Below are 24,648 nucleotides of genomic sequence, written 5' to 3' on the forward strand. Positions count from 1 at the left end.
TCTTTTAGATTTAAATCAGGTGACTAACATGGCCACTAAGGACATTTCTTTGCCTTGAGAAACTCTTGGATTGCTTTTTCAGTATACTGAGGGTCATTTTTCACTTGCACTGTGAAGTTGCGTCCAGTCAGTTTTGCAACATTTGTCTGAATCTTAGCAGAAAGTACAGCCCTGTACACTCCACACTGGCTACTTCTGCCATGCCATAACATTTCCTCCACTGTGTTTGACAAATAATCATGAGCGATTCCTTTCCTTTTCTCCCTTTAGAAATCTTTTTGATTATTCGCTTTAGTCTAATTTGAAGTCTTCATTTCTTTTTATTGCAAATGCTGCATCTGTGATGAAGGTGCTTTTCTCTTGTGAAGAAAGGTTGAGGTGCTGCTCTTCTAGAAGTCCATGCACTGCCCCATGCAGTCCTTCTGTCATCGTGATTATGAGATGATAGTGAGAAAGCCCCTCTTTGACCCAGTGCGGATACAGGGTTTCCTCTCATCGCAGTGTGACTTGTGAACAATGCTGGAGTTCATATTTATAACAGATGAACAGGAGCTGCAAGCAGACTCACTTACACGAGTATCATCTGAGCGCTGCTTGAGCGGAGGAGTTAACACACTATATATTTGCTTAAATTTGATTACTGAGCTAGAAATAGTTACGAATCAACATCTTATGCATTCTTCTACTTTGTGTGTGTGTGTGTGTGTCCGTGCGCGCGCGCGCGTGTACATCCTTTGATAAGAAAACTTAGAAAAAAATTATTTCGAAGTTTTCACGCAGTTATGACAGATGCCCCCTTCTGTGGATGTGAGCGTGTGCGTTTCTGTTTCTTTAGATTTAGCATTTTTTTCCGCTCAATGTGTCTGATTGATAAAGATGATCGATTTGAAGGTGTCCGTTGTTGTTTCGGCTCAGGTTTGTCTAGAGAAGCAAGTCAGAAGGAAGTCTGCAACCATTAAAAAAACTTAACGTGTCAGCTGGTTTAACGTTTCAGTCAGGAAGCGAGAAAGACAATGCGGAAGATAATAAACGCCGTGCAGTTGTGTGTGGGTGCGCGCACAGTGGCGCGCGCGTGAGTAAACCGCGTAGAAGCGCGAGCCACCAAAGAGGGGTTCCCTTTACCTTACAGTCGGCGAAGGGTGCAGAGCAGCGAGCCTGTCTCAGGCTTTTTCTTCTTCTTTTTTTTTTAAATGCGTTTAAGCTTGGACAGCAAACAGCGACGGAGAGCTGCAGAGCATCGAGTGGATACGCGCTCCTTTTGGTCTGCGTCGCGTTTGAACTTTTCTCAAAGTGAAATGACCAGATTTGAAGGTTAGAGTGACGCGTCTTTGCGCCTGTAGTCGTGCGCTCTCAAGACGAATTCAGCTCGCCAATGCCCAAGGAGTGCAGGAGAAAGAGCTCCAAGGACTTCGGGTTCTCGGTGACTGGGATAAATGAGGCGTCTCGTTTAGAGCGACGAGTGGCTGCCAAGTCTTCGCAGATTTGCGATGAGCTCATTGAGACAGCCGCTCAGATCGCCCCGTCGTCCGGACCGCCGATTGTGATGGATGCGCCCCGGGTACCGCAGGTCACCATCACCCCGGAGGGGGGCGGCTGCTCCCGGGAGATGCAGCAGGAGGACTGGGATCGGGCGGTGGACGGTACGCTGCGCAGGAAACTGTCCAACTCCTCGATCTCCTCCACGGGATCCTCCGCCGTGGAGTCCGAGGATGATCTACTGAGTGACAACGAGAGCAAAAGCAAAGGCATCGTCACTTTAGAGCATCTGGTGGACCCCGGAGAAGTGAGTAAACTGCAAAGAGATAGCGATCTAATGGTCGGTGCAAGGTCGCCACGATGTTCATTTTCTCTTAAACAGTGAAATATAACCGAATGCACAGCTAGCAACAGTAGAGGTGGAGAAATGCCACTCTGGGTCTTTTTATTTATTTATTTTCAAACCGCCATCCTGACCCCCATCTGTGTGCCTTTGCAAATGTGCTATTACACCGTGAAGAGCTGAGGGTTAAAAAAGAAGAAGAAGAGGGCAAAACAATAAAATAAACAGCACTTAAACAGCAAGCTACTTCCTAACAAAAGACCCACGGGGACTGTTACTGCAGAGAACAGGCAATTACAGAGTGATAACAGCATCCTTTCATTTTATATTGTTTAGTTTAGTTTTCAAGTGACATAAACATACAGTCTGAGTTCTCCAGAAACACATCCCCTGGGAAATCACATCACGTCTACATTTCAAGCTATCTTCCATCTCTTGTTTTAGTCATAGAAGTTCTGGGAAATGTCAGTTGTGAGTTATACTGGTCTGACAGGTGTCTCTTGCTCTCTATACAAATACATATGTATGAAGATGCTTTGAGATCTTTCAATAGCATTGGCAGAAAGCACAGGAGCATTATGAAACTCTGGGTGACTCTCACCCATTTAAGTGATGTTATTGCTCCTTATGTTCAATTGGTCATTAGAGCCTTTCCCATTCCATTAATGACCAGGCTGTAAGAAAAGAAACTGACATGAAAATGCTGCTAAAAGCTGGGTAGCCTTTGTTGCGTGGAAAGTATTGGATGACTGATGTCAGAGTTATGTATCATCCTGTTTATTGGTTTTTATCTTCAAGGCCACATGAAACTACTTGAGCGAAAAATACAACCTTTTTTTCAATGGGATGTTTTGCACAAAAGATTGTGCCAAAATGTCTTTCTTTTCTTTTTTTGCACAGCTCAAGCATTGCAAATTATTAATGTCAAAAACGGACCTGTTGAACGTCAAGCTTGATATATTTTGGAACTGTACGCCTCGGCCTTTTCCCTCCTTAAGCACACAGGCTTGTGTTGAAGGACTGGCCTTTCACCCTCACTGTGGGTGGAAATTTGTTTGTATTTCACATTCTTGTGGCTGGCAAGTGTCAGGGGACATGCTTGCGTTTGCATTAAAACTGAGCTGTCTATCAAATCACACGATCACTCTGATTATTGTACAATTACATCCGAACAGAACGTTTTTGCAGTTCTGGAGCTCGATAGCTGTCTCTTCACATGAGCTGCTGGGAAGTTGAGTGCGATCACAGTGAGTCACATCTGTGTTTCTTCACTCTGAAAGCATAATCTGCTTTTTGTCTTCATTGTCACCACTCTCAGACTCAGACTTTCTCTTGGCTAGCGTGCGTGCGCCTGAAAAGCTGACCATTTTTCTTTGCCTTTCCATACAAGGTCCGGATCTGTCACTTTCTTTTAAACAGACTGAACACACATGGCCCGTCTGACCCAGAGGACGATCTCGCTGAACGTCACGGTGTCCAGTCTGTTAGATTCCTTCCTAAATAAAAGGTCGTTTTCGTAACTTAAAATGGAAAGAAAATGTCACTTGTGTCAACTCTGATAAAAGCTACTGTTATGCTCCTCTCCCATCAGCCCACACTCCAGCCCACACAAGGACACCCACACACAGAGTAGCATAGGCTAACTTGTCATTGTGTAATAAAGTTTTTGTGGTCAGTACCCAATTTTAGTTTGGCCTTTGACATTTAACAAAGAAGCGCCTCAGGAAGTCAAATACACTCACATATCAGTAGCTTTTACTTGTTTACATTTTAGGGCAGACGCTGCACACAGATTAAGAGATGTTTTTAGCCGACTAAACAGCAGGTGGACACGTTCATTTGCCAATCTCGCAGTGCTTTGCATTCAATTACCACGTCAAGGTGGCTTCACGTGGAAGGCATGAGTTATTGTGGCTGGTTTAGCAGAACCTGGCTGAGTCACATAAAGTCTGATTTCAGCTATGTGTGTGTGAGTTTTTCTTTTTGGAGTGTTGTTTTTGACTCCTTTGTTCAGATCAGCCTGTTGAGTCAGTGTCTCACTCACACAGTAGGGTGTTACAAAGAAAGGTGCGCCTGACGGAGCAGAAAAACATTGTCGAAGGGTGACCTTTAAGCAAACATTACACTAGTCCTGGAGCTGGATTCCTTTTAATTTGAAAGAGCAAACACGCATTATTCCACAGCTGGTGAATAATAATGAGACATTATTTGATAACTACTTAACTTTAAAGCGCTTTGCTGCAAAAAGCAACTAAAATGCAAGACACTGTTAAGGATTCAGCCACTGTTTAAAAAAAAAAAAATCTTTTTGGTATCCCGCCCTTATTAGATCTCTATGCAATTACTCGGATGGTGGAGACAGAGAATAGCTTTCTTCTGCACAGTTTTTCAAGTTTTTCTCGTTTTCACTTTTGGGTTGCATGTTTGTTTTAATATCTAAACCATACTTTTTATCATTTAAAAAAAAATGTCCATGCTTTTTAAAATTTAACATATGTTCTTTTAAGCTCTGATATGGTTTTATGACCTGTGAATATCTCTGATATTGGGCTATAGAAGTACATTGAACTGTATTGAACCGAGTTCTAATTTAACATGTGTCTCTGTGTCTGTGGAGGCTGATCTCTGTTAGGCAAAATCAGAGTAACAGAATCAGTCATGGAAACATGCATCGTTGCCAACAACCTCATAATGTCATGCATAATAATAGGTATAGGTCACAGATGTCAGCTTACCACAGAATAACTCTTCACTAGACTTTGCTAATATTAGATAAGCAGAGCTCAGAATGCTGGCACTTTACTTGCAAAAGCATTTTTTCACTGTTTCTCCATTGGTGCTTTTTCTTTCTAAGTTAAAGTCTTAAGTGATTTTCTTTTTTCCACCACCTGTGCCGAGGCATGTTTTGAGCTGCTATTTTTTCTCTAGCAAAAATGTACTGTGAGCAAACCTGGCTTTTCAAGTTCCAACATGCGAGCGAAACCAGTATAATATCCAGCGTTATCAGTCCAAACTCTTCCGTCATCAAGGCCAGTGCAGCCCAGGGTGAACGATGTGAAGTTTCAATGTCAGACTGTGTTTAAAATCTAAATACTGGCCTAAGAGCTGCAGGGTCGTTATGTTTACGATAAAGAGCAGAGTTCAGATCTAAGCCTCCGGTTCCTCTTGCTTGTGGATGACAGCAAATTATTCCTAAATACTAAGATTCCACTGAATTTCAGCCAGTAGCTACTCGAGCTTTTCTCACGTTTCTCTCACTAATGTGCTGAAAATGTGTGCACTTAAAGTACCTAAATTAACTGATAAATCAAGAAAAGCATCTGAAATTAAACCTGCTTGCTTGTGGAAGTCTTCACAGTGCAGTCTTATCATCAAACAAGTAAGAGTAAAATCAAGTGAAGCATATCACCTGACATTTAAGAGAGCCCCGGCTGGCCCCTGAAGACTTCTGCTATTAGCGAGGATGGTAAACTGTGAGATACTCAAGCATGAGCTGAGGGTTTCACTGAGAGAAGAGCCCCTGTTTCATTTCCTCTTTCGATCAGAGCACACAGACTGTAATGACCTCTCAAGGCTAAAACCTAAGCTCCAAGGACACACACTGGTCTTTCTATCCCAAAAGTGGGAATGCATTTATTTTGCTTTAGTTGCACTTCTAATTAGTTTTGAGATGATCTGAAGAAGCACAAAAAATCTTAGTGTTTTATTTAAGATTTGGTAAGTTTTCTTGGAGGAAAGATAAACAGGCAGTTCCACGTAAGTGTGAAGCATTTCTGTGTTTCTGTAAAAGTGCAAGCTGTTGACGTGTTTGTTCTGCGCGTGGTGTGAGACAGAGAAAGAGAAAGAAGAAGAAATTGGGGATGATGGTAAAAGTAATCCACAAAAAACAAAACCGATTCACCAAGAAAACGTGGAATACTCCTGAGTCATGTCATTTTATTTTTACTTTCAGACCTGCTAAATTTTTATTGGTTAGCTAAGATGACAAATCCTACTTAAAGGTGCATTCCAGATTTTTCCACTGCAACCAGGAAAGGAATTAAGCTGCAAACAGGCTCCTGGTTTTTCAGCAGGAGGTTTTGGAGACTTAGATTCTCTCACTGTGAATCAAAGTTGTCAGCAAATCACCACGCCACGTTGGAGATGCTGAATAGAGATGTTGAATGAGATACGAGTTTCCACTGAAATGGCATTTAACTGACCTAGATAGGGGGTTTCATGCAGAGGAAAACCAAAAACCTGGCATCAGCCTCACTGGGCAGAGTTTCCGTGTGATCAGATAACTACTCAGTGAACAAAGTGGAGTGGACGAAGGCCCGTTAACACCACTCCTTCCTGCTATCAGACCAATAAAGAGCCCACAGTTAGACCCTAGTGCTTAAAATAATTCTTAACTTTAGCAGGTTTTGAAATGTTGCATTTCTTTTAACTCAACATGAATTAATTTCTTTTCTCTTTGTTCTCTTGCATGACTTCACCAGAGCAAACCACCGTGGTGGAAGCTAAAGACGTTCGTCCACTGGCCGTTCAGTGTGTCCCAGAGGAAAAGAATAAACTGGGTCCAGTTAGCCGGGCATAAAGGTGTGATCTATTCACATAAACCAAACTTGACTCAGACAAATTACATAATATTTGTCTACCGGTTTAGTGGAAGTAAATACTGCAAGTTGTTTCCCCATATTTATTGCTGCCCTGAACTTTGCTATACATTAGTCATGTCAGACCAGACGTTAGTCATTAAACTGCCACCTCTGTATTACAGAGGTTTGTGATGCCCGGTAGAGCTCATGTGAGAAGAACACATAGCAAGGGAGTCATGTCTTATGGTGCCTACTCATCCTCTCCAGGTGCTGCCCCCCGACTAAACCAAAGCATTTCCTGAAAATCTGCTGTTCTATGAAAGTACCAAATTCTCCCAACATCGCCTGGTAAAAGCTGACACTAACTAAAAAACAATTAGGCAAGAAAAATCCATTACAATTGCACCCCAGCTATAGACTGTATATAAAAGATGGACGTAGCTAGCATTAGTTTTTGAAAGCTCTTTCCGAAGCTTCAGGTTGTTTTTTTGGAACCTGATGTGAACATATTCAGACAAGAGGGTGGTGGGCTGCGTTACACGCTAACTCTAGCAGTCCTGGTTAGCGACTGTGTGGGTGACACAATGCCTGCTAATTAGTACTAAGTAACTATCATACTATTAAAAAAGTAGATTGTTATGCAACAAATATACATTTTGGACAGGCCATTCCTAATGTTGTTTGTCAGATAATCGTATTAAAGTGCTCCAGAAAACAAATACAGTCAAAGCACACAGTTCTATGGCTAAATTAGGTGGATGAAGGGAGTTGAAGCTAGTCAAAGAATCCACCTGCCATTCAAAGATGTCACACACTGAACTTTCTATAGGATTTCAGTCTGTGTGTAGTAAGGATTAAAGTTAGGGGCGTGGCATATTTGATTGATAGCTTCTATTATCCTATTATTAGTTTAAAATAACCTATATCAAGGCGTATGTTGGGTCTTAATAAAATTTCAGCTCTGTTTTGTTGTTAAGAAGAGGCAAAGAAACGGGAGAGACTAAAGCCATTTTTAAGCATTTTATTTTTATGACTGAATTTGGTATTTGTTACATGAGGGTCAGAGGGCGGTTCTTTTGGAACCTGCCTTAAGTGGCCAATCAAAGAACTGCAGCAACTTTAGGTACCTCCTTGTTTTTCATCCACAGAAGTCTTCGCTTGGTTACGAGTCATTTAATTTAATTTAAAATAAAATTTAATTCAAAAGAATTATATTAGAGTACCTACTTGTCACAGACAATGAATTTACATTGATGGACACTTTAATTTCCCAGTATCACCCAAGTCTCCACATGCAGGTATATTTACCTCACACTGGCAAAATCAGGCCGTTGTTCATTCCTGTTTTCATCTAATCTCAGGCAACTTCAAAGCAGCAGACGAGGGCACCATTCTGAAAAAGTTCTCAGAGAATGAGATGCAGTGTTTCGAGAAGCTGAGGAATGACGCATTGCTCCCGTTTGTGCCTGGATACCACGGAGTTGTGGAAAAAGACGGAGAGTCTTTCCTTCATATGACTGATTTACTGGCAAACTTTGACCTTCCTAATGTTATGGACTGCAAAATGGGAGTAAGGTACGAAAGTTGTCTTCATTACATGTAATTAATTTTTATGCACTGTTTTTATTTTTTCTGCATGTGTATTTTTTGATAACAGAGCCATACATACACGTAATACATGTAACTGCATTAATAATATTTCTTTTTTTTTTATCACTACCACACTATTCTGCTAGTTGTTAGTAGTTAGTGTTTTTTTTAATGAATTAATAAGGAAAGTGCAGGCGAGTGATGGTACATACAGCGTAAAGTGGTTTTGCTCTACAAGGGAACACCTGTTCTAACTGCAGGCTATATGCTTGGCTTCCTGCCACAGCGGGTGGGGTGTCTCAGTGTATCATGTGCACAAATAGGCAAACACACACATGCGCACGCACACGGGCATACAAACACACAATGGCATACATATATGCTTGAATGCACACATGAGCGTATACATGCATATGTTAGCGCATGCAGAGGCATGCAGGTACCGACACTCACCCCTCTGAGGGTTTTGTTTCCGGTTCAGCAAAAAAAAAAATACGCAGACACACATACGCACACGGACTTAGAGACACTGACTCACACAAACACACACGTATGAGAGTTACACACACTACGCTTACAGAAACACCCAGCATAGCGTTTCATTGCCTGTTTGGTGCTCGTGTGTCTTTATTTCTAAACTATTCGTATGCATACACAGAGTTTCACACACTCAGGGTGTCCCTGGAGACTCCCCTTTGTCAAAAACACTCTCAACCACACAGTTGCAAAACCGCTAAGTTGCACAAACACACACTCACGCTTTCACTCAGCTAAATGCTGCACACTGGAGTCTCCTCTTAGCTTCCCTCTTCAGCACAGAGGAAGTGTGGCTCGCAAACTGAAAATGAAATTAGCATCTGTTGGCACGTAACTTTATCGAATGAGTATGCCAACTGTGAGTGTGCTGCTGTAATGTTCATAAACAGAAATAAAGGCTTTTAGAGTTGCAGGTTTTCTTTTTCCCCCCTCTTCTGTGCACTGATAAGCTCTTCTAACATTTGCTAGAAGGATGTAGATCTCTTTGGCTTTTAGCACAACTAAAGAAAAATTGCTCTGTAAAGTTGAGTATGAAAAAGGAGTGGGCGAGTGTTGACTAATCTTACTTATCTTTCATCTTGATTACTCAAGATAAGTGATTAAGACCAGACAAACCCTGAAAGTTCACTGACATTTCTGTGCCTTTAAACTTCTCACTTCAAATGCCAATAGCCTAAATTCAGCACCTGAAAATCCTTTGCGCCATTCTTGTTGAAGGACATACCTGGAGGAGGAGCTTGTGAGAGCGAGGGAACGGCCCAAGCCGAGAGAAGACCTCTATAACAAAATGGTGGAGGTAGACAGCGAGGGGCCAACTCCTCACGAGCATTCCCAGCGCGGGGTCACCAAGCCTCGTTACATGCAGTGGAGGGAGTCCATGAGCTCCACCAACACCCTGGGCTTCAGGATAGAGGGGATCAAGGTAAAAGGAATGATGTGCTATGATGTGGGATATTTTTAGTGTGATGGAAGGAAAAAATAAACTTACACAAAGGATCAGAATCCGTATGTATATCAGTCATATCAGGCACTGTAAGGTAAAGCATATAATATTTAATATTTGAATTTCCTTACACCAGTATTCGGACAACAACTGGGGGAATAACTGCCTGTAATATGAAGGCTTTCTCACTGACAATGAACTCAGACTGAACTTCTCTGCTCTTTGGATCTTTTTTAGCTTATTCAAGGTCGTTATTTAGTTGCCTTCAATGTTACTCTTTTTTTCATTCCCACTACTCTGATCAGTCACTATTGGCTACACCAAGCATCCCCTTTTGTTAAAGATCTTTGATAAGCTTACTGCAGCTACGCAACACCAAACAACAGCAAAACAGAGACAGCAATAGACACCGAATGTAGTTAGGCACTTAGCAGTGGTGCTGATGGAGACAGAGAAAGCGAAAGTGATTAATAAGATAAGATAAGATGACTTTTATTAGTCCCACAGGTGAGAAATTTGTTTTGTTACAGCAAAGTGCAAAGTTATGTAGCAGAAATTAGAAAACACTGGAAAGCAATAAAATAAAATAAAATAAAATACCATATACAATAGAATAAAATAGAATAGAATAATATATACAATAGAATAAAATGGAAATACAAATACTATATACAACTGAGTAGGAAAATACAAAAATACAACTTCGTCAGAAGAAGAATTGCACATATAGCAGTCTTATTGCACATGTGTGGGTTTGTGTGTTTGATCAGCTGCAAAAGTCTTTATTGTGGAGTCTGACAGCAGTGGGGAGGAAAGACCGGGGCTTCATATATATTAAGTCTGCAGCCAAAAATTAATTAATTGCAGTTTTAAATCAGAGTTTAACATCTGAGTTATGTGGCCTCCTAGTTACTCTTCCTGTGCTACACAACCTTAAATTTCAGTTCACACACCAGATAATTATCTTGAATTGAACTTATTTTATTGTGTAATGTTCATATGAGGCATGGTGCCACATTGTGGTTTGCACTGTTGCCTCACAGCAAGAAGGTCCTGGGTTCGAATCCAGCATTCCCGTGTGGAGTTTGCATGTTCTCCCAGTCCAAAGACATGCAGTTAGTGGGATTAGGCGAATCGGTGCATCTAAATTGCCCGTAGGTTTGAATGGTTGTCTCTCTCTCTTTTTTCTTTAGAAAAGCGACGGCACATGTCGAACCGACTTCAAGAAAACAAGATCGAAGCGGGATGTCATCCAAGTGTTCAAGGACTTTGTCGGTGGAAACGTCAACATTGTGGTACGTGGCATTCAGTTATCCTCTTCACGCACATTTTTATTCATCCGTGTAAGGACTCGGAGTAGACACACAGTGCAGCGGTGCAGGCGTTAACCTGAAACGGCTCATCAGCTACGAATGCAGCAGCCGAGTAAGCTCCCACATCCGCGTTCAGTGTTTGAACAGATAGAAATTGTTTGTCGGCTCTGCCTTTACATTTGAAAAAAGCTCTAAAGGCAAACAAAAACTGCCTCGAAGCGATCTACGAGAGTAAACCACAGAGCAAATATTCACACTGTGATGCTGTTTGAATTTTCTATTAGGGAGGAGGTTCTCAAATATACACTCTGCCTACATCCTGTTGTGTTCCAGCTATCTAATCCATCTAATATATGAATTATTTTAATTTTTGTTTCAACCACAGAAGTCATATTTGAACAAACTGACAGAGATCCAGCAAGCCCTGAAGACATCAGAGTTCTTCAAGCGACACGAGGTGAGAGCTCCTCTGCGTACAGTAAAGATGTGTGGCAAATTAAAGGGAAGCAAACAAAGCAGCCAAATAATATTTTTGCACCTGGCACTTCCTCCAAAGCCCCACTCAGGGGAACAAACAGTTTTTCTTAGAAAATATTATCTTACTTATTTCTTTTTTTTTTAATGACAGGCTTGAGATCGCCATCAAACACACACCGGGTACTGAGTGTTACATAATAGTATTACTTGCATAAAAAATATTTCAACATGAAACTGGACTGTTAAAGTTAACATAGGTAACCGGCTGTGTATCCGTACTGCTTACACTGAACAGTGGCTGAATTATCACGTTATTTTTGGCCAGTTGTACGTCATGTAACAGCTGATGATGTGTTGGATTAAAAGAAAAAGTACTGCTGCAGATTTTTTTAATATGTCGCCCATCTGTATTGATGCAAGAGTGGATTATTAAAAGCAGAAGATGAAGAATCAAAAGCTAATACTAACAGCTTTTTGTTTTATCAGGTCATTGGCAGCTCTCTCCTCTTTATCCATGACCATACGGGCAACGCGCAAGTCTGGATTATTGACTTTGGCAAGACCACGGCATTACCAGAGGGCCAGACATTAAGCCATGACATTCCCTGGCAGGAGGGAAACCGGGAGGATGGTTACCTGTGGGGTTTGGAAAACCTCATCCACACACTGGAGTCTGTGAGCAGTGCCGCCGGCGCAGAAACCAGTAGCTCGGTTACCAAAGAAAACAGCCAAAATACAGAAACACACAGCCAGTGACCTTTGACTTAACGGGTTTAAGGAACAGCAACTATATTGATGGACACCGCAGGATGGTTTCAGATATGATTGATTGCTCTGGGTTATTTTTTTTAAGCACAGAATACTAAAAATGAAAACAAGAACATGACGGGCATCAAACGTAGATCCGAGGCTCAGGTTTTCACTGTAATGTGACCACATTTAGCATCGACACTGACAAAAAAAACCGATGCTGTGCGACGGATGCTGAACAGAGAGAAGCAGGGAGTTTTGTCACTATAAACAAAATGATTGAGAAAATGCACCGACACTAATTCAGCCTCCTACACGATGAACAGAAGTGGAAGTGCAGGCATTGTGCATTTCACTTTCAGGATGTTACAAGTGAAAAGTCTCATGAAAATGTGCCTGTTCATTGTCTCAAGAAGCGAGCGAACGAGCACAAGTTACAGACTCATTCTCACGTTACACCACTTACTGTAACCATCAGCCTTCAGTGTATTATTAAAGGTTGGGGTGTATGTTCAGTATGTAACTGTTTGGCTCACAGACCTCACAGTTATAACTACAAAATATAGCACATTCCCAGTATAGCACAGTCTACTGCGTAATGATTGGAGTGTATTATGTGTGTTAGTCTTTGGTGAACTGTCTTTCATTGTATAGCAGATTATTTCTCTTTAATCAAGTTCATTCCTGTCATCAAACTTGTAATGGTTTTTATTTCCGGTGATGGACGTCATCAAATGCAAATGTAAATGAAATTAAAATGGGAACAACGTTTTTCTTCTATCTTTAACAGTGGAACACTATTTCAGCATGTGTTACGCGTGTTAGTCGGGACAGAGTTGGCGGCCTTTTGCAGGGATATAAATGTGTGTAACTGATCATACTTACACAAGTGAGGTTGATATATGTTGATTTATTTGGGGCACAGTTAGGTGAGATGAAAGTAAAGACGGTATATTGCATAGAATGTCTTTGCACTTTTGTTTGAGGCATCCTCAGCTACAAAAATACAGGAATAAAAACTGAAATGAGTGTGAAATAAAATCTACCGGGACGTAAGAAATATAAACTATGAGTAAGATGAGGGTCTTTTTTTTTTTCTTCTTTAAGAAAATGAGAAAAAAAACAATCCACAGTAATCAGTATTGCTATATGGCACAAACGTTTTTTTTTTTCTTAAAGAGATAAACAGCAGATAAAGACACAAATATCAGCAGGTCTGATCTTATAACACACAGTAAGCCCACAGAACTCTTACATAAATGTAACAACATATCAAAAAATATAATATTGCCATGTTTAGGCTCAAAATAATGTCACACACCAAGTACAACTATAAACTCGATTAAATAAGAATAACCTGAAAGCATAAATACAGCAACTTGTTTGGTATTTCAGAGTTGAATACCTCCCCCTGTTGAGTAAACGTAAGTACTACCAGCACTACATCTATAGAGGCAGTGTAGCAGTACGAATGGCAGTGATCGATTACAGATTCGTCATTAACATGACTGAATGCAAATGCAAAAACAAAACATCAACAACAAACAGCTACAAATGTAATGTTAGTCCAGTGTAAGCAAGTAGGAGCAAGTACAAAAATAGCTTTCCTATTTTCTTAGCTGCAAGATCGTCATCAGACTCGGACTCTTCAAACATCTCTGAAGCCAAGTAAATAATGGGACAAGGGGAACGAGACCTCATCCAAAAAAAAAAAGAAAAAAAAAAACTCAAAGAAAACAAATGTGTCTAATTTGGTGGGCCGGTTTCTTCAGAAGCTAACATCCATTATTTCAATCTGGAGCGGTGGTTCTCAGACTGTTTCTGGTACACTCAAGCTCACGACCCCCATCCCACAATTTTTAGCGCACTGTGAAAAAGATGCAAGTCAACACTAAAGCATTAGCATACATAAAGTTATATTTACACCTCATTAGATACACCTTACTAATGCAGGGGTAGGCCCCATTTACCCTCAGAACTACCTCAGTTCTTCATAGTATAGATTCAACAAGGTGCTGGAAACATTCCTCAGAGATTTTGGTCCATACTGACATGACAGCATCACAAAGTTCCAACATCCAGGATGTGAATCCCTTTTTCCACCACATCCCAAAAGTTGCTCTATTGGATCAGAAGATGGGTACAGTGTGGTCATAAATCACCTTTGAACTCCAGCAGGTCGCCTTGAATATGCCTAAATGCCTAAATCAAGTTGCTGCCACCTGATTGGCTGATGAGATGTTTGCGTTAGCAAGCAGCTCAACGCTTTGTTGAGTGTACCCTGATTCCTAACACCACTCCTGCAGTGGCTCTTTGCTCCACTAGGTGGGGCCCCTCCCCAGTTTGAGAACCACTGATCCAGAGTCACAAAGAGTTTAAACCCCCCAAACTTTTAATTTATAGACCAGCATCCAGTTAGCTGAGAACAAGGCTGAAAACAGACTCCGTCGTGCTTCACCTACCACGTCAGAAAATACACGTTATTGCCAGAGGAAGTGTTTTCACATTGAACGGGATGAAACCAATTATATTAGAGTACCAACTAGTAGTATAAGGTCCTAAAGTGTATATATAGCTGTGATTCTGCCCATCAGCATCAAAAGAGTGGAATTACTTTTCAAAAAATGTATACCTATGAAATTAAAACGTCTTGGAGATTCTCCTCCCAATGACTCAATATTATTTTAGCCTTTTATGGTCATACACTAAATACTACAAATTCAAATATACTGCCAGCAAAGCTTTCATGAATAAAATACAGCAAAAAGAAAAAATAACAGTTATAAAAGGAGTCCATCAACAGCAGTTACGTTTTGGCAGCCCTCACCCACAGTGTGGACACTGAGGAAGTGCAGGGCCGCGAGTCTCCCAGTGTTTCAGCATCAGTGTTCAGCTACTATGGTATCAGAAGCCTTTGACAGGGCTCCAGTGTTGGCTCTCTGTATTACAGTGCAGAGTGTTTGTGTGGATGGGAATGTTCAGTTGTGTTTTCCAGCATTCCAGGAGCTGTAAGATTCAGACACTGTGGCACTCGACCATGAAGGAGCCTTCATGGTCATGCTTTTTATTCTAAAAATTCCAGAGCTAAAGTCTCAGTTTGTGAGAAACGGAGTCAGGTGACATTTGAAGTGTTATCCTTTTCTTAGATAGGAGTAACACTGAGGTCTTCAGACAGAGAAAAGCCAGAGTCTCTGTCACGTGTGGGTTTCTCAGCTTTGGTGTGTCTCCTCACATCCTCGTGCCCGTAGCTGGCATGGCGCTTCAGCAGCAGAAGCTTGGGCATGCAGGATGAGGGGGTATGGAGGCCTAATGCCAGTCCCAGGCTAGTCCCTGATGAGACACTGGTAGCAGAGCTGGTGTTTTTCACATCTTCTGGGGCTTTGGGCACAACCAACGGCAGGCTTTCTGCCTCATAGCTTTGCTCGTCGTAGGCATAGTTGACGTTGCCACAGGGGAAACTCTGGAGCTTAGCAAGGTCCATAGATTTTGTGCCACCGCCTGCTGGGGTCTTATGGGAGGACGTGCTAGAGGCAGCCTGAGCCTGGCAAGAAGAAGATGAAGTCGAGGAAGTGCAGAGGCTTTTAGGGCTGAGGTAGGTGCTGCTGGTGCCGTCACTGCCAGCCTCGTGGTTTTCTGAAGCTGGGCTGTGGGTCTGCGTTTTGGAGGTGGAGCTCGAGAGTGGCATGGACTGGGTGTGAGTGAGCGCCTTCTTCCCCCTTAAGTTATCCAAGACCCAGGATCCATATGTGGGGTTCCAGAGGTTCTTAGTCTTGTTCTTCAGCCTCTGGTTCTCTGAGGAAGAGCTGTTTCTGGAGCAGGGTCGGTGATGAGGAGGCTCAGGATGGAGCCAGTTGGAGACTGCTGACAAACCAGGGGCAGGAACGGGCTCAGCCCAGCATGGCTCCAAAACCTCGCGACATGATGTGACTTCATGGTGGACAGGTTGGGTCCTCTGCAGGAGCAGACGGGGCTTTGTAGGCTGCGGGGGAAGAGGGGTGGGACCCAGGCCCATGGCTGAGAAACCCAGCTGGGAGGGACAATCCTGGGAGGGAGGGTGTGAGACTAGAAGTGGAGTGAGGCAGGTAGATGTCGGGTCAGTAGGACGGATTACAGTGCCTCCGTCATCGTCCGTGTTGGGGCCATATTCCACAGGTAGAGGCGTGTTGATCACATCTGGATCCTGGGAGAGAAAAGAAGAGTGAGGATTAAATGATAATCAGAGCAGAACAAAACAGAAAAAAACATTTAAAAGACACAAAAAAAGCAACATTAGCAGTCTTAAATATCTAGAGAAGATGCATGCCTGAGTACAGTAGTTGATTCTCTCCAGGATAGTCGAGAAGTTGGGCCGATGCTCAGGACAGTGCTGCCAACACTGGGTCATGATCCGATAGCTAAAAAGTAATTAACAGAAGCAGAGAAACAACCAGCAAATGAATAACTGTTGAAATTCTGATCACATCAAATGTGGAAGATGAAGCAAACATTATTATGTCTTTAAAAAAATACAATAAGAAAAAAAACCCCACAGAAACTGCAACTTGAGTCAGTACTCACACAGGCCCTGGGCAGCTTTTGGGAGGATCCATCCTGCCTCCGCTGGTGACAAACTCCAGGACCTCCTGGTTGGTTTTACAAGGATATGGCATGTAACCCAGCGAGAGGATCTCCCAGAGCAGAACTCCAAATGACCTGAAGAGGGAGACATCGATCAATAACTGAGTGGATGAAGTTGTCTTTGAGTGCTAAACTTATTCTGCTGTAATGTTCCTCAGAAAAGGAACAACAAATGCAAACAACACGAACAAACACAAAACCAACAACTTTTCCTGAATAGAAGCTGAAACCATTCAGGGTGATTCTTCTGTTTCTTTTGACAAAATAAATGCTTGTAATTGCCCTTATCTTTCCCCTGCTGAATTAAGAGTGCAGCGAGTTTAAGTATTTGTGTAGAAATCTCCTTGTTTTTGTTTTTCCAGCCCTCTGTTTTCTCAGTTGTGCGCTTGTCATGACCCCCTGTGACCCAGATCTCAATCACTCTGCTTCCTGCTCCTGACTCTGACTGATAAGAGTCCCCAAGAGATCCTGAAAATGTTGTGTAACATCTTTTACACCTTGAAAACCATGTCCAGCACTGTTCAGCACCTGGCAATGACCATGGAGGTGTTACCCAACCAGAACAAATATATAAAAAACCCAGTGAATCTCCCAGTACAGCTACTCTAAAGTGTATCTACAGATAGTAGGTGGTTTTACTAAGGTTTATCTCTCCCACTTCCACAAACTTCACTTTCACTAGACAAAGGATCAAAGATTAGTCATCGTTAGCGACATTAGGAGCAAAACTCCTGCTGTGGTTTACTTTGTTTTGGGCAGGGTATTATTTTCTTCTTCTAAATTAGTGCTCTAGTGGAACAGTGTTAGTAACCACCTCTGGTTTTATTAATTTCTTTAACTTTCTAAAACCCTGCAGGCCTTGTTGCTCCCCGTTGTTTGCCTCTTCTTTTGTAAGCCCTTTGCTTTTATTTGCTTGTAAAACATCCTTTTTGGATTTGAGCGAAAAACACTCTAACCTTACCAACAACATCCAGTTACAGGTTGCTACACCGAACAGTGCAGTATAGAGATATCAAACTCATTTCACATTGTGGGCCACATACAGTTTAAGTGGGCTGGCCCAGTAAAACTACAGGATAAATGTGTAAAATTGTTCTTGTAGTTCATTTTTCCAGACTGCCCTGTAATTCTAATCATAAAGTGTTGGTTCATTCACAGAAAAACAGACATTTCCATTGCAGACAGTGTGAAAACAGGAATTTTTCCTGTCAATTCTTAATCTGTTAGTTAATCACTTTGTTCTAATATGAATGCCAATGGGGGAGGAGGAGGAGGTGGAGGGGGTGGTCTTGATAAATAGGAAAAGCTTTAAAATCTATGAAACACAACTAAAAGTTCAAAAATCAACGCACTGCTTCACATTTTCCAAAGCCGTCCAGTGGGCCGGATTGGGGTCTTTGCTGTGCCAATTCAGGCCCCCCGGCCTTATGTTTGACACCCCTGGGGCAGTAGATGACTGGCGTTGAGTTTTGCTAACTGAATGGAAAGCCGCAGCAGCCGCAACACTCATGTGTTTTTTTGTTTTTTCTTCATTTGTTCAGAGGAGATATCTTGCCGATGAATGATTCCCCGTCTAAACAGCTTTGAAGGGACGAACTGCAGCGCAACTGCAGCTGCCTCTGTGCACGTTTCCATCAACATGCTCGGGTTTTAACAGACTGCTGTTTAAATCGATTATGCTGCGGTCTCCACTCTATAAGGGTCTAACTTTCAGATCTGCAAACAACCCTCTCTTTCACTCTACCAAATAAGAGGTTTTGAAATGGTTTGCCCCAAACTAAATATTTGACTTGCACTGTCACAGGAGAAGCGGTTTGGATGCCGCTCCTCTACCATTACAGCCACTGCGCTTTCCTAACAACAATAGAGTGCTCTTTGTTTAGCTGGCTCAGTGTCTTGAATACAAATGCTGTCTTGGTTTTGAAAAGATGTTCACTTGATGTAACGCACCCTAGCTTTGTCTACTAGGAGTAGACATGTTTGGTTTGTGGAAACCTCCCTGCAGGGCATCCTACAGACCACATATAGGCTTTTAAAATTGAATTTAGTTTGAATACTTTTCATGCCTCGTGAGAAATTTTTTTTCTGTTGTTGTTTTGTTTTGTTTTTTTGCATTTTGACACCGCTGCAAAGTAAAAATATTTCTTTCATTGCCAGCGTCTGTTTTCGATTACAATAAGTTCGCCATCTGGTATTAGTTGTTTATTGTCCAGAAAAATGTTCAGACGTTTGAATAATCACTGTAGTGTTAGAACAGTTAGCATGACCACATGATATTTACAAAGACCTACAAATGTGTGGCACTTCTAAATGATATATTTCTGAACATGGTGTCCCAGTGTTGAGACAAAAGCAAAGTGTATACAGTTCAAAACTGAAAACAGCTGTTTTGTGATTTTCTTTGTCTACTGGTATTTAGTAGTAGACTTTATACCATGTGTCAGTTTTGCAGGTGAAGATCCCCTCCATGAAGGCCTCTGGTGGCATCCACTTAACTGGTAGCATGGCCCGGCCGCCCTTCCTGTAATAGCTGGCTCTGGAAAAGAAAGGCAGGGTACATTTAGGCTGAGTTAAGAACAAATGGTAAATGCTAAAAGGCCACGAACTGAAATGTAAGTAAATTATGTGGCCCTGTGGAGGGAAATGAAAAATCTATTTAGCCATGCTCCAATAACCACATCAATCCATCTTAAATTATCGTGTGTTTCTGCCTGGATATGGCGCCACTGCAGATTTAGAGTAGCATATATGAACCTGTAAATATCTCGTGCCATGCCAAAGTCTCCAATCTTAGCCACTCTGTCCGACCCAGGGCAGGTAAGGAGGCAATTTCTGGCGGCGATGTCTCTGAAAAACACAAAATCCTTTACATGATATATCTGTGCGATGACACGAAACAGAGAAGCTTGTTGTTACTCTGTCAAATTTGTTGCCGCAGAAAATGTTCAGAACTGCGGTTTGCAATGAAGAAACAAAGGCCTTTGAAAAACCTTCAAATGCATGATTGATCTTGCTACAGAGTTTGCAAATGATTGTACACATTTTTCAAATTAAGAAAAGCAAATTGCTCAAAGACAAACTCAAACTGCAGTCAAAATGAAATAATAGTTGTTGATGTGTTTTTTGTTGCATTGCAAGAAGTTTCGTTTAAAGCAACATATGCGGCGTTAGAGAATGTCTAATGAATCATTTTTATGCAGATTTCACCACAGCGTAGCTCTGCTAACACATTTCCTTTTGCTGTGGCTGAAAAACCACTTTGGGTTTGCACTTTTATGAGCGCTAAGCTGCGAAAACTGGGTGCAAATCCGAACCTGTGTATGAAGTGGTTCTCCTCCAGATAGCGACATCCACAGGCGATATCTCTGGCCATGCGCAGCAAATCCCGCATGGTGAGAGACGAGGTCTGGCCCTGGATATAGAACAGATCAGTTTAGTGTGCGACGTAAACAAACAGAGATTGCAGGCACAAACACACATGTAAAGGTGTAGTACAGACGCACCGCTCGTGGCCTGTTTCTTCTCAAAAAGCTCTTCATGTCTCCTCCGGTCATCAGCTCCAGCAGGATGAAGCGCGGCAGGATGTTCAGACTGACGCCAATGCAGCGCACGATGTTCTCATGGCTGAACTTGCTGCATGGACAGTTCACAACAGGGTGTTTTGTTTAGAAAGCTTGCACGTGTGTGTCTGTGTGTGCATTAGTTAGCAGACACCATGCAATAAAGATGACTTTGACGTCCTTAAATATACAGTCATGGTAACAAGAAAGTACAATTGTAAGGTTTTAAGATTTAAGAAATAATAAAAACAATCTGGTCCTCATGAGGTCTTAAAAATAATTTAAATACAACCTCAAAAACCATCAGAACAACACATGTTAATGCAGTCATTATGTATTTAACAAAAATTAAGCCAGAATGTAGAAGCAGAGTGTGAAAAATCAAGCGCACCCCATGATTCAACTCTCCAATCGTTGTGGAGGAATTCTTTCCTTCACACTCTGGATGTCAAACTCGTTTACATCATACAGCTAAGGTACGGATGCATGCATTTGTAAAAGTAGTTGTACGTGTGGTCAAATTGCTGCTTATTTGTGTGTGGATTGGTGCATGTGCTTGTGACTCTTCAAAAATTACACACAAATCCCTGTACACATCTGTAAATCGTAGTTTAGCTATACAAAGGAGTTCATGGTCAACTCCTTTGAATGACTGCAAGGTGCCGAGGTCCTGTGACCGCAAAACAAAACCTTTCCAAACCTTTCTTTAGTCTTAGTCTACAAAATGTAACTAAAATGTAGCTCTTGGATTTTTTGCCATTATTCTGAGCACTGGAGGGTCTGAGCTTGGGTTGAATTTACTGGGATGTCCACTCCTGGGACGATTGGCAGCAGTTTGTGACTTAATTTTTCACACGCTGCTTCTGCATTTTGGCTTAAATTTTGTTAAATAAATAATCACACTGTGTCATATTGTCATATCTTGCCTCTTTTTTAGTGTTTATTTTTTAAATCTCATTAATGATAAACTTATTATACAACCACAAAAAAGTCTCAATTTTCAGTCAGCCAGAATACAAGTATTTAAAACTGTCACTTGCTGACTGAGGGATGGACCTGTAAATAGAGTAGACTTTAACAAAACCAGATGGGAAATCAAAATACTTTATTAATACCTAAGGAAATTAGGTAAACTAAGCACGCCTGAACAAGGACTTGAACCCTGGACCCTCAGATTAAAAGTCTGATGCTCTACCGACTGAGCTATCCAGGCCCTAATGAGCAATCACCGCTAGAAACCAATTAGCGTCACACATTTTCCTGGGATCAAAATGTACCCCTGCAGTCACGATTGTCTTTGAGGGACAATTATGTCATTGTTTTGATTTCTAATGAGTAAAGTTTCACATCTCCGTGTGTGAGCAAAAATATTTAGAAGCCACTCTTTGTGTGTGTGTGTGTGTGTGTGTGTGTGTGTGTGTGTGTGTGTGTAATGCACAAAGGAAGTGTATGGTTGCTGTCTCGTGCACCTCATAATCAGTGCCTCCATCAGGAAATCCATTTCATCCTGCTCGGAGCAGATTTCTGGTAGAGTCTGCAGAATAGAAAGAGAATTTGAGTGTGTGCTACTTTTAAGGGGAAATATAAATTTTCAGACCTAATCAGCAGAGCATTGTAAGCAGGTAACCTCATGCGGTGCTCTCTCTGCTTTTTTGCTTTTCCCTTTTTAAACCGTGTGCCCTTTAAAGCATCTTATCCGGGGACGCTGAGCAAATCTGCATTCTTCTTTTTTAGTCATTTTGTGCTGCAGTCTTTGCACAACATAAGAAAAGCAAACAATCATTCTGTAAGTGAAAGCATCTTCATGACCTTTAGCTCTGAGAAGCAGAAGCACCACTTATGGGATTATAAGTACTGAACATACATGTGAGGTGTCATTATTAAACATTTAAGTGCAAATATTAAAAAAATATGAGCGGCTGACCTTTATGGCCACCTGCATAGCACTGCCATCACCACTCATCCCCAGAACTTGACCTTCATAGACTTCACCAAAGGCTCCATGACCAAGCGCCCTAAAGAGGAGAGAAAACACAACAAATGAAATGGCTCATGTTTGGTTTAGAGCAGAACCTTAAACTGGCACTCTAACATTGAGTCCACCTGTGTCATACCTCAGTAGGGTGATGTTCTTGCGTGGCACTTCCTTCAGCTCACTGAACGAAGCGGCTTTGCCGGTGAAAAAGTAGTTTGGGTTGTAGTCCGTCATGATGGTGGAGGAACGGATTTTGCTCAGCTTATACTCGGGACTCTGAAGACGCCCCCTCACTGCATGCAGGTCGTTCTTTTTGCGGTACCACACTGCAGAAAAAGACGAAGCAGAGGGACAAACAAGCTTGTTATACTAAAGAGTCGACAAACCCTTGCAAACTTTAATCAGGACCCTACAAGTGCATGTAAGTGGCAGAAGGATCTTCCTGACCATCTGTCTGAATGTAGGAGCGGCAACACAAGGAGGGATCAAGCCACGTCTCGATAACTTTTTCAATCCCAAAACAACATTCTTAGTGGGAATAAAGCTATAAAAATATGGGAAAAAAATGTTTCAAAGGGCTTCATTTTGTTCTTAAATAATACTCCACCAATTCTGCATAGCACTTCTCCAACACTGGAGTTCTACCTCTTCAAACACCACCCTCAGTTTGGATCTGTAATTCACACGTTATGTTATGTTAGTAGCAGTTATTGAAGCCTCAAGCAGAGACGATGAGCTGCCTTCAGAAGTCAAGTGAGCTTGCTTCTTTCTAAAGCCACTAACCGAATTGACATGCATGTGGGATGGCCTCTCCTTGGTTACTGCTCCTATACTGTCTGTGCCAGTGAGTTTGGACTCACCCGCCATGGAGGCAGCCCATGTCCCCGATGCAGGTTGGTAGTCTGCCAGGGAGGGGGGGCGTTGCGTGCAGGTAAGAGGTGCCGTCGAGCCATCGCCCCGTGCAGATGCTAGGGACTCAGGGGTTGGGATAAGGGGAGTTTTAAGGAGGAGAAGCAGGAGAAGGAGGAGGAGGAAGAGGTGGGGGTGGGGGTGAAGGACATGGGGCGCCCAGGGAACAGACTACCTCCCTGCATGGGGGAGAGCTCAGGTAAGGAGACACCATTAACCTGAAGTGTGTGTGTGCGTTCATTGCCTTTTTTTAAAAATTACACAAGCTCCAGTAAAAACACCCCATCCTCCCCAAATATGTATTTTTTTAAAGCAGATTTTATAAAAATAAATGTCATCAGCCTTTGTTTAGGAACTGATTTATTTAAGAGCAAGTGCACACATTTACACACAATGCAGTTAGTGTTCCATTTTGCATAAAGTGGCCCAGTATGCACCACTAGTAGCACCGCCTTATCTGCAATTATCGTCTGTCTGATTACACTCTGATAAGCTGATTGCGGGGTTGTATTTATGTTTAATTACACCGAGCTCAAACTTTCTTCAGGAAGAACTTCACAGCAGAAATGCAGACTGCAGTCTTTTATCCTAAAAGGACATTTATCTGATGAATAACTCGCCTTTTCCACTTCTCACACGTCGCTTTTCACCGAGTCCGCCGCACTTTATCGACATATTCTCTCACTTCTGCTGATCGAAAACCAACCACATCCAACATCAGCTGCCTATCTTTTAATGGTCAGCCATTAGCACTTAGTGATAACAAGAAAAATAAAAACACTCGACTCCATTAGAGCACTGTTTCACTGCACTGTGTGCGTTAAGGGTGTCATTTAAAATGGGAGGATAAACGTTTCGTGCTAAGCTATCATGAGATATAATGGATTCAAAGTTAAGAATAAAGCTTGTGGCGAAACAGAAATTTGAGGGGGGAGTGTGAAGGTGGAGGTCACCACATAAATTTTCAAATACCTTCCGCTTCAGGCTCGGCTGGAAAACTGACATTATTCTGCTCGGATTTCATTGCCAGGAGGTGAAATGTCCACATTACTCTTAAATCTGTAAGAGTTACTCTAGATCGCTTTCCTTACAGGAGGTTTTTACATGCATTACTTCATTAAAAAGTCCCAACTGCTTTGGTCATGCCTGGTTTTCTTGTCAGGCTGCGTTAAACCCCCAGGGAGCTGGGAGTGTAGCTGATAGTCTGCAGGAAGTCAGCGCAGCGCCGATTCCTCCAGAGGCTCTGACACAAAGTTTACTCTCATCAAGTCGTGCTGTGGGAAAATAGCTGAGCTTTGCTTAATATTTGGCGCTTTCAGTGAGGTCATGAAAAGGACAACAGAGAGAGAGAGAAAGAGAACCTGCTATACACGCACACCTTTACGAAGCTCTTGTTAGAGGATTCCCTTCTCAAAAAGTCTGCAGCACACAGTTGTCACAAAAGGTGACAAAGGTGCTCCGAGCGTTATTAGCTGTATAATCCCTCACTGTCCTACATTACTGGAAAATGACTCCACATGTCGTTAAAACTGTATTCGTATAAAGTGTCTGGAGTTAATCAAACGAGATTTGGTATAC

General features: G+C 42.0%; 2 protein-coding genes and 1 non-coding gene across 4 annotated transcripts in view; 1 reads left to right on the plus strand and 2 right to left on the minus strand.

The window, feature by feature from the left end:
• The first annotated feature begins 823 nt into the window (after nt 1-823).
• Nucleotides 824-12,780, plus strand: itpka (inositol-trisphosphate 3-kinase A). Its single transcript, XM_003453075.5, has 7 exons — nt 824-1,783; nt 6,301-6,400; nt 7,761-7,974; nt 9,244-9,448; nt 10,663-10,764; nt 11,168-11,239; nt 11,746-12,780. Exons 1-7 carry the CDS (start codon nt 1,373-1,375, stop codon nt 12,013-12,015), a joined length of 1,374 nt encoding a protein of 457 aa, XP_003453123.1. The 5' UTR covers nt 824-1,372; the 3' UTR covers nt 12,016-12,780.
• The window catches only part of ltk (leukocyte receptor tyrosine kinase), a 60,965-nt gene continuing 48,918 nt past the window's right edge, over nt 12,602-24,648 (minus strand). For both annotated transcript variants that reach the window (XM_005477065.4, XM_005477064.4), the window contains exons 20-29: nt 22,301-22,487; nt 22,111-22,201; nt 21,656-21,720; nt 20,130-20,259; nt 19,941-20,038; nt 19,381-19,473; nt 19,061-19,162; nt 16,567-16,701; nt 16,313-16,403; nt 12,602-16,189 (exon numbers count right to left, since the gene is read on the minus strand). In XM_005477065.4, coding sequence (XP_005477122.1) covers nt 15,152-16,189; nt 16,313-16,403; nt 16,567-16,701; nt 19,061-19,162; nt 19,381-19,473; nt 19,941-20,038; nt 20,130-20,259; nt 21,656-21,720; nt 22,111-22,201; nt 22,301-22,487 — 2,030 coding nt within the window. In that variant the 3' untranslated portion in view covers nt 12,602-15,151. The remainder of the gene's footprint in view (nt 16,190-16,312; nt 16,404-16,566; nt 16,702-19,060; nt 19,163-19,380; nt 19,474-19,940; nt 20,039-20,129; nt 20,260-21,655; nt 21,721-22,110; nt 22,202-22,300; nt 22,488-24,648) is intronic.
• Nucleotides 21,327-21,399, minus strand: trnak-uuu (transfer RNA lysine (anticodon UUU)). Its single transcript has one exon. It is a non-coding gene; the product is annotated as a tRNA-Lys (tRNA).

The sequence above is a fragment of the Oreochromis niloticus genome, linkage group LG19 (genome assembly GCF_001858045.2).
Source record: "Oreochromis niloticus isolate F11D_XX linkage group LG19, O_niloticus_UMD_NMBU, whole genome shotgun sequence".
Classification (NCBI taxonomy): Eukaryota; Metazoa; Chordata; class Actinopteri; order Cichliformes; family Cichlidae; genus Oreochromis; species Oreochromis niloticus.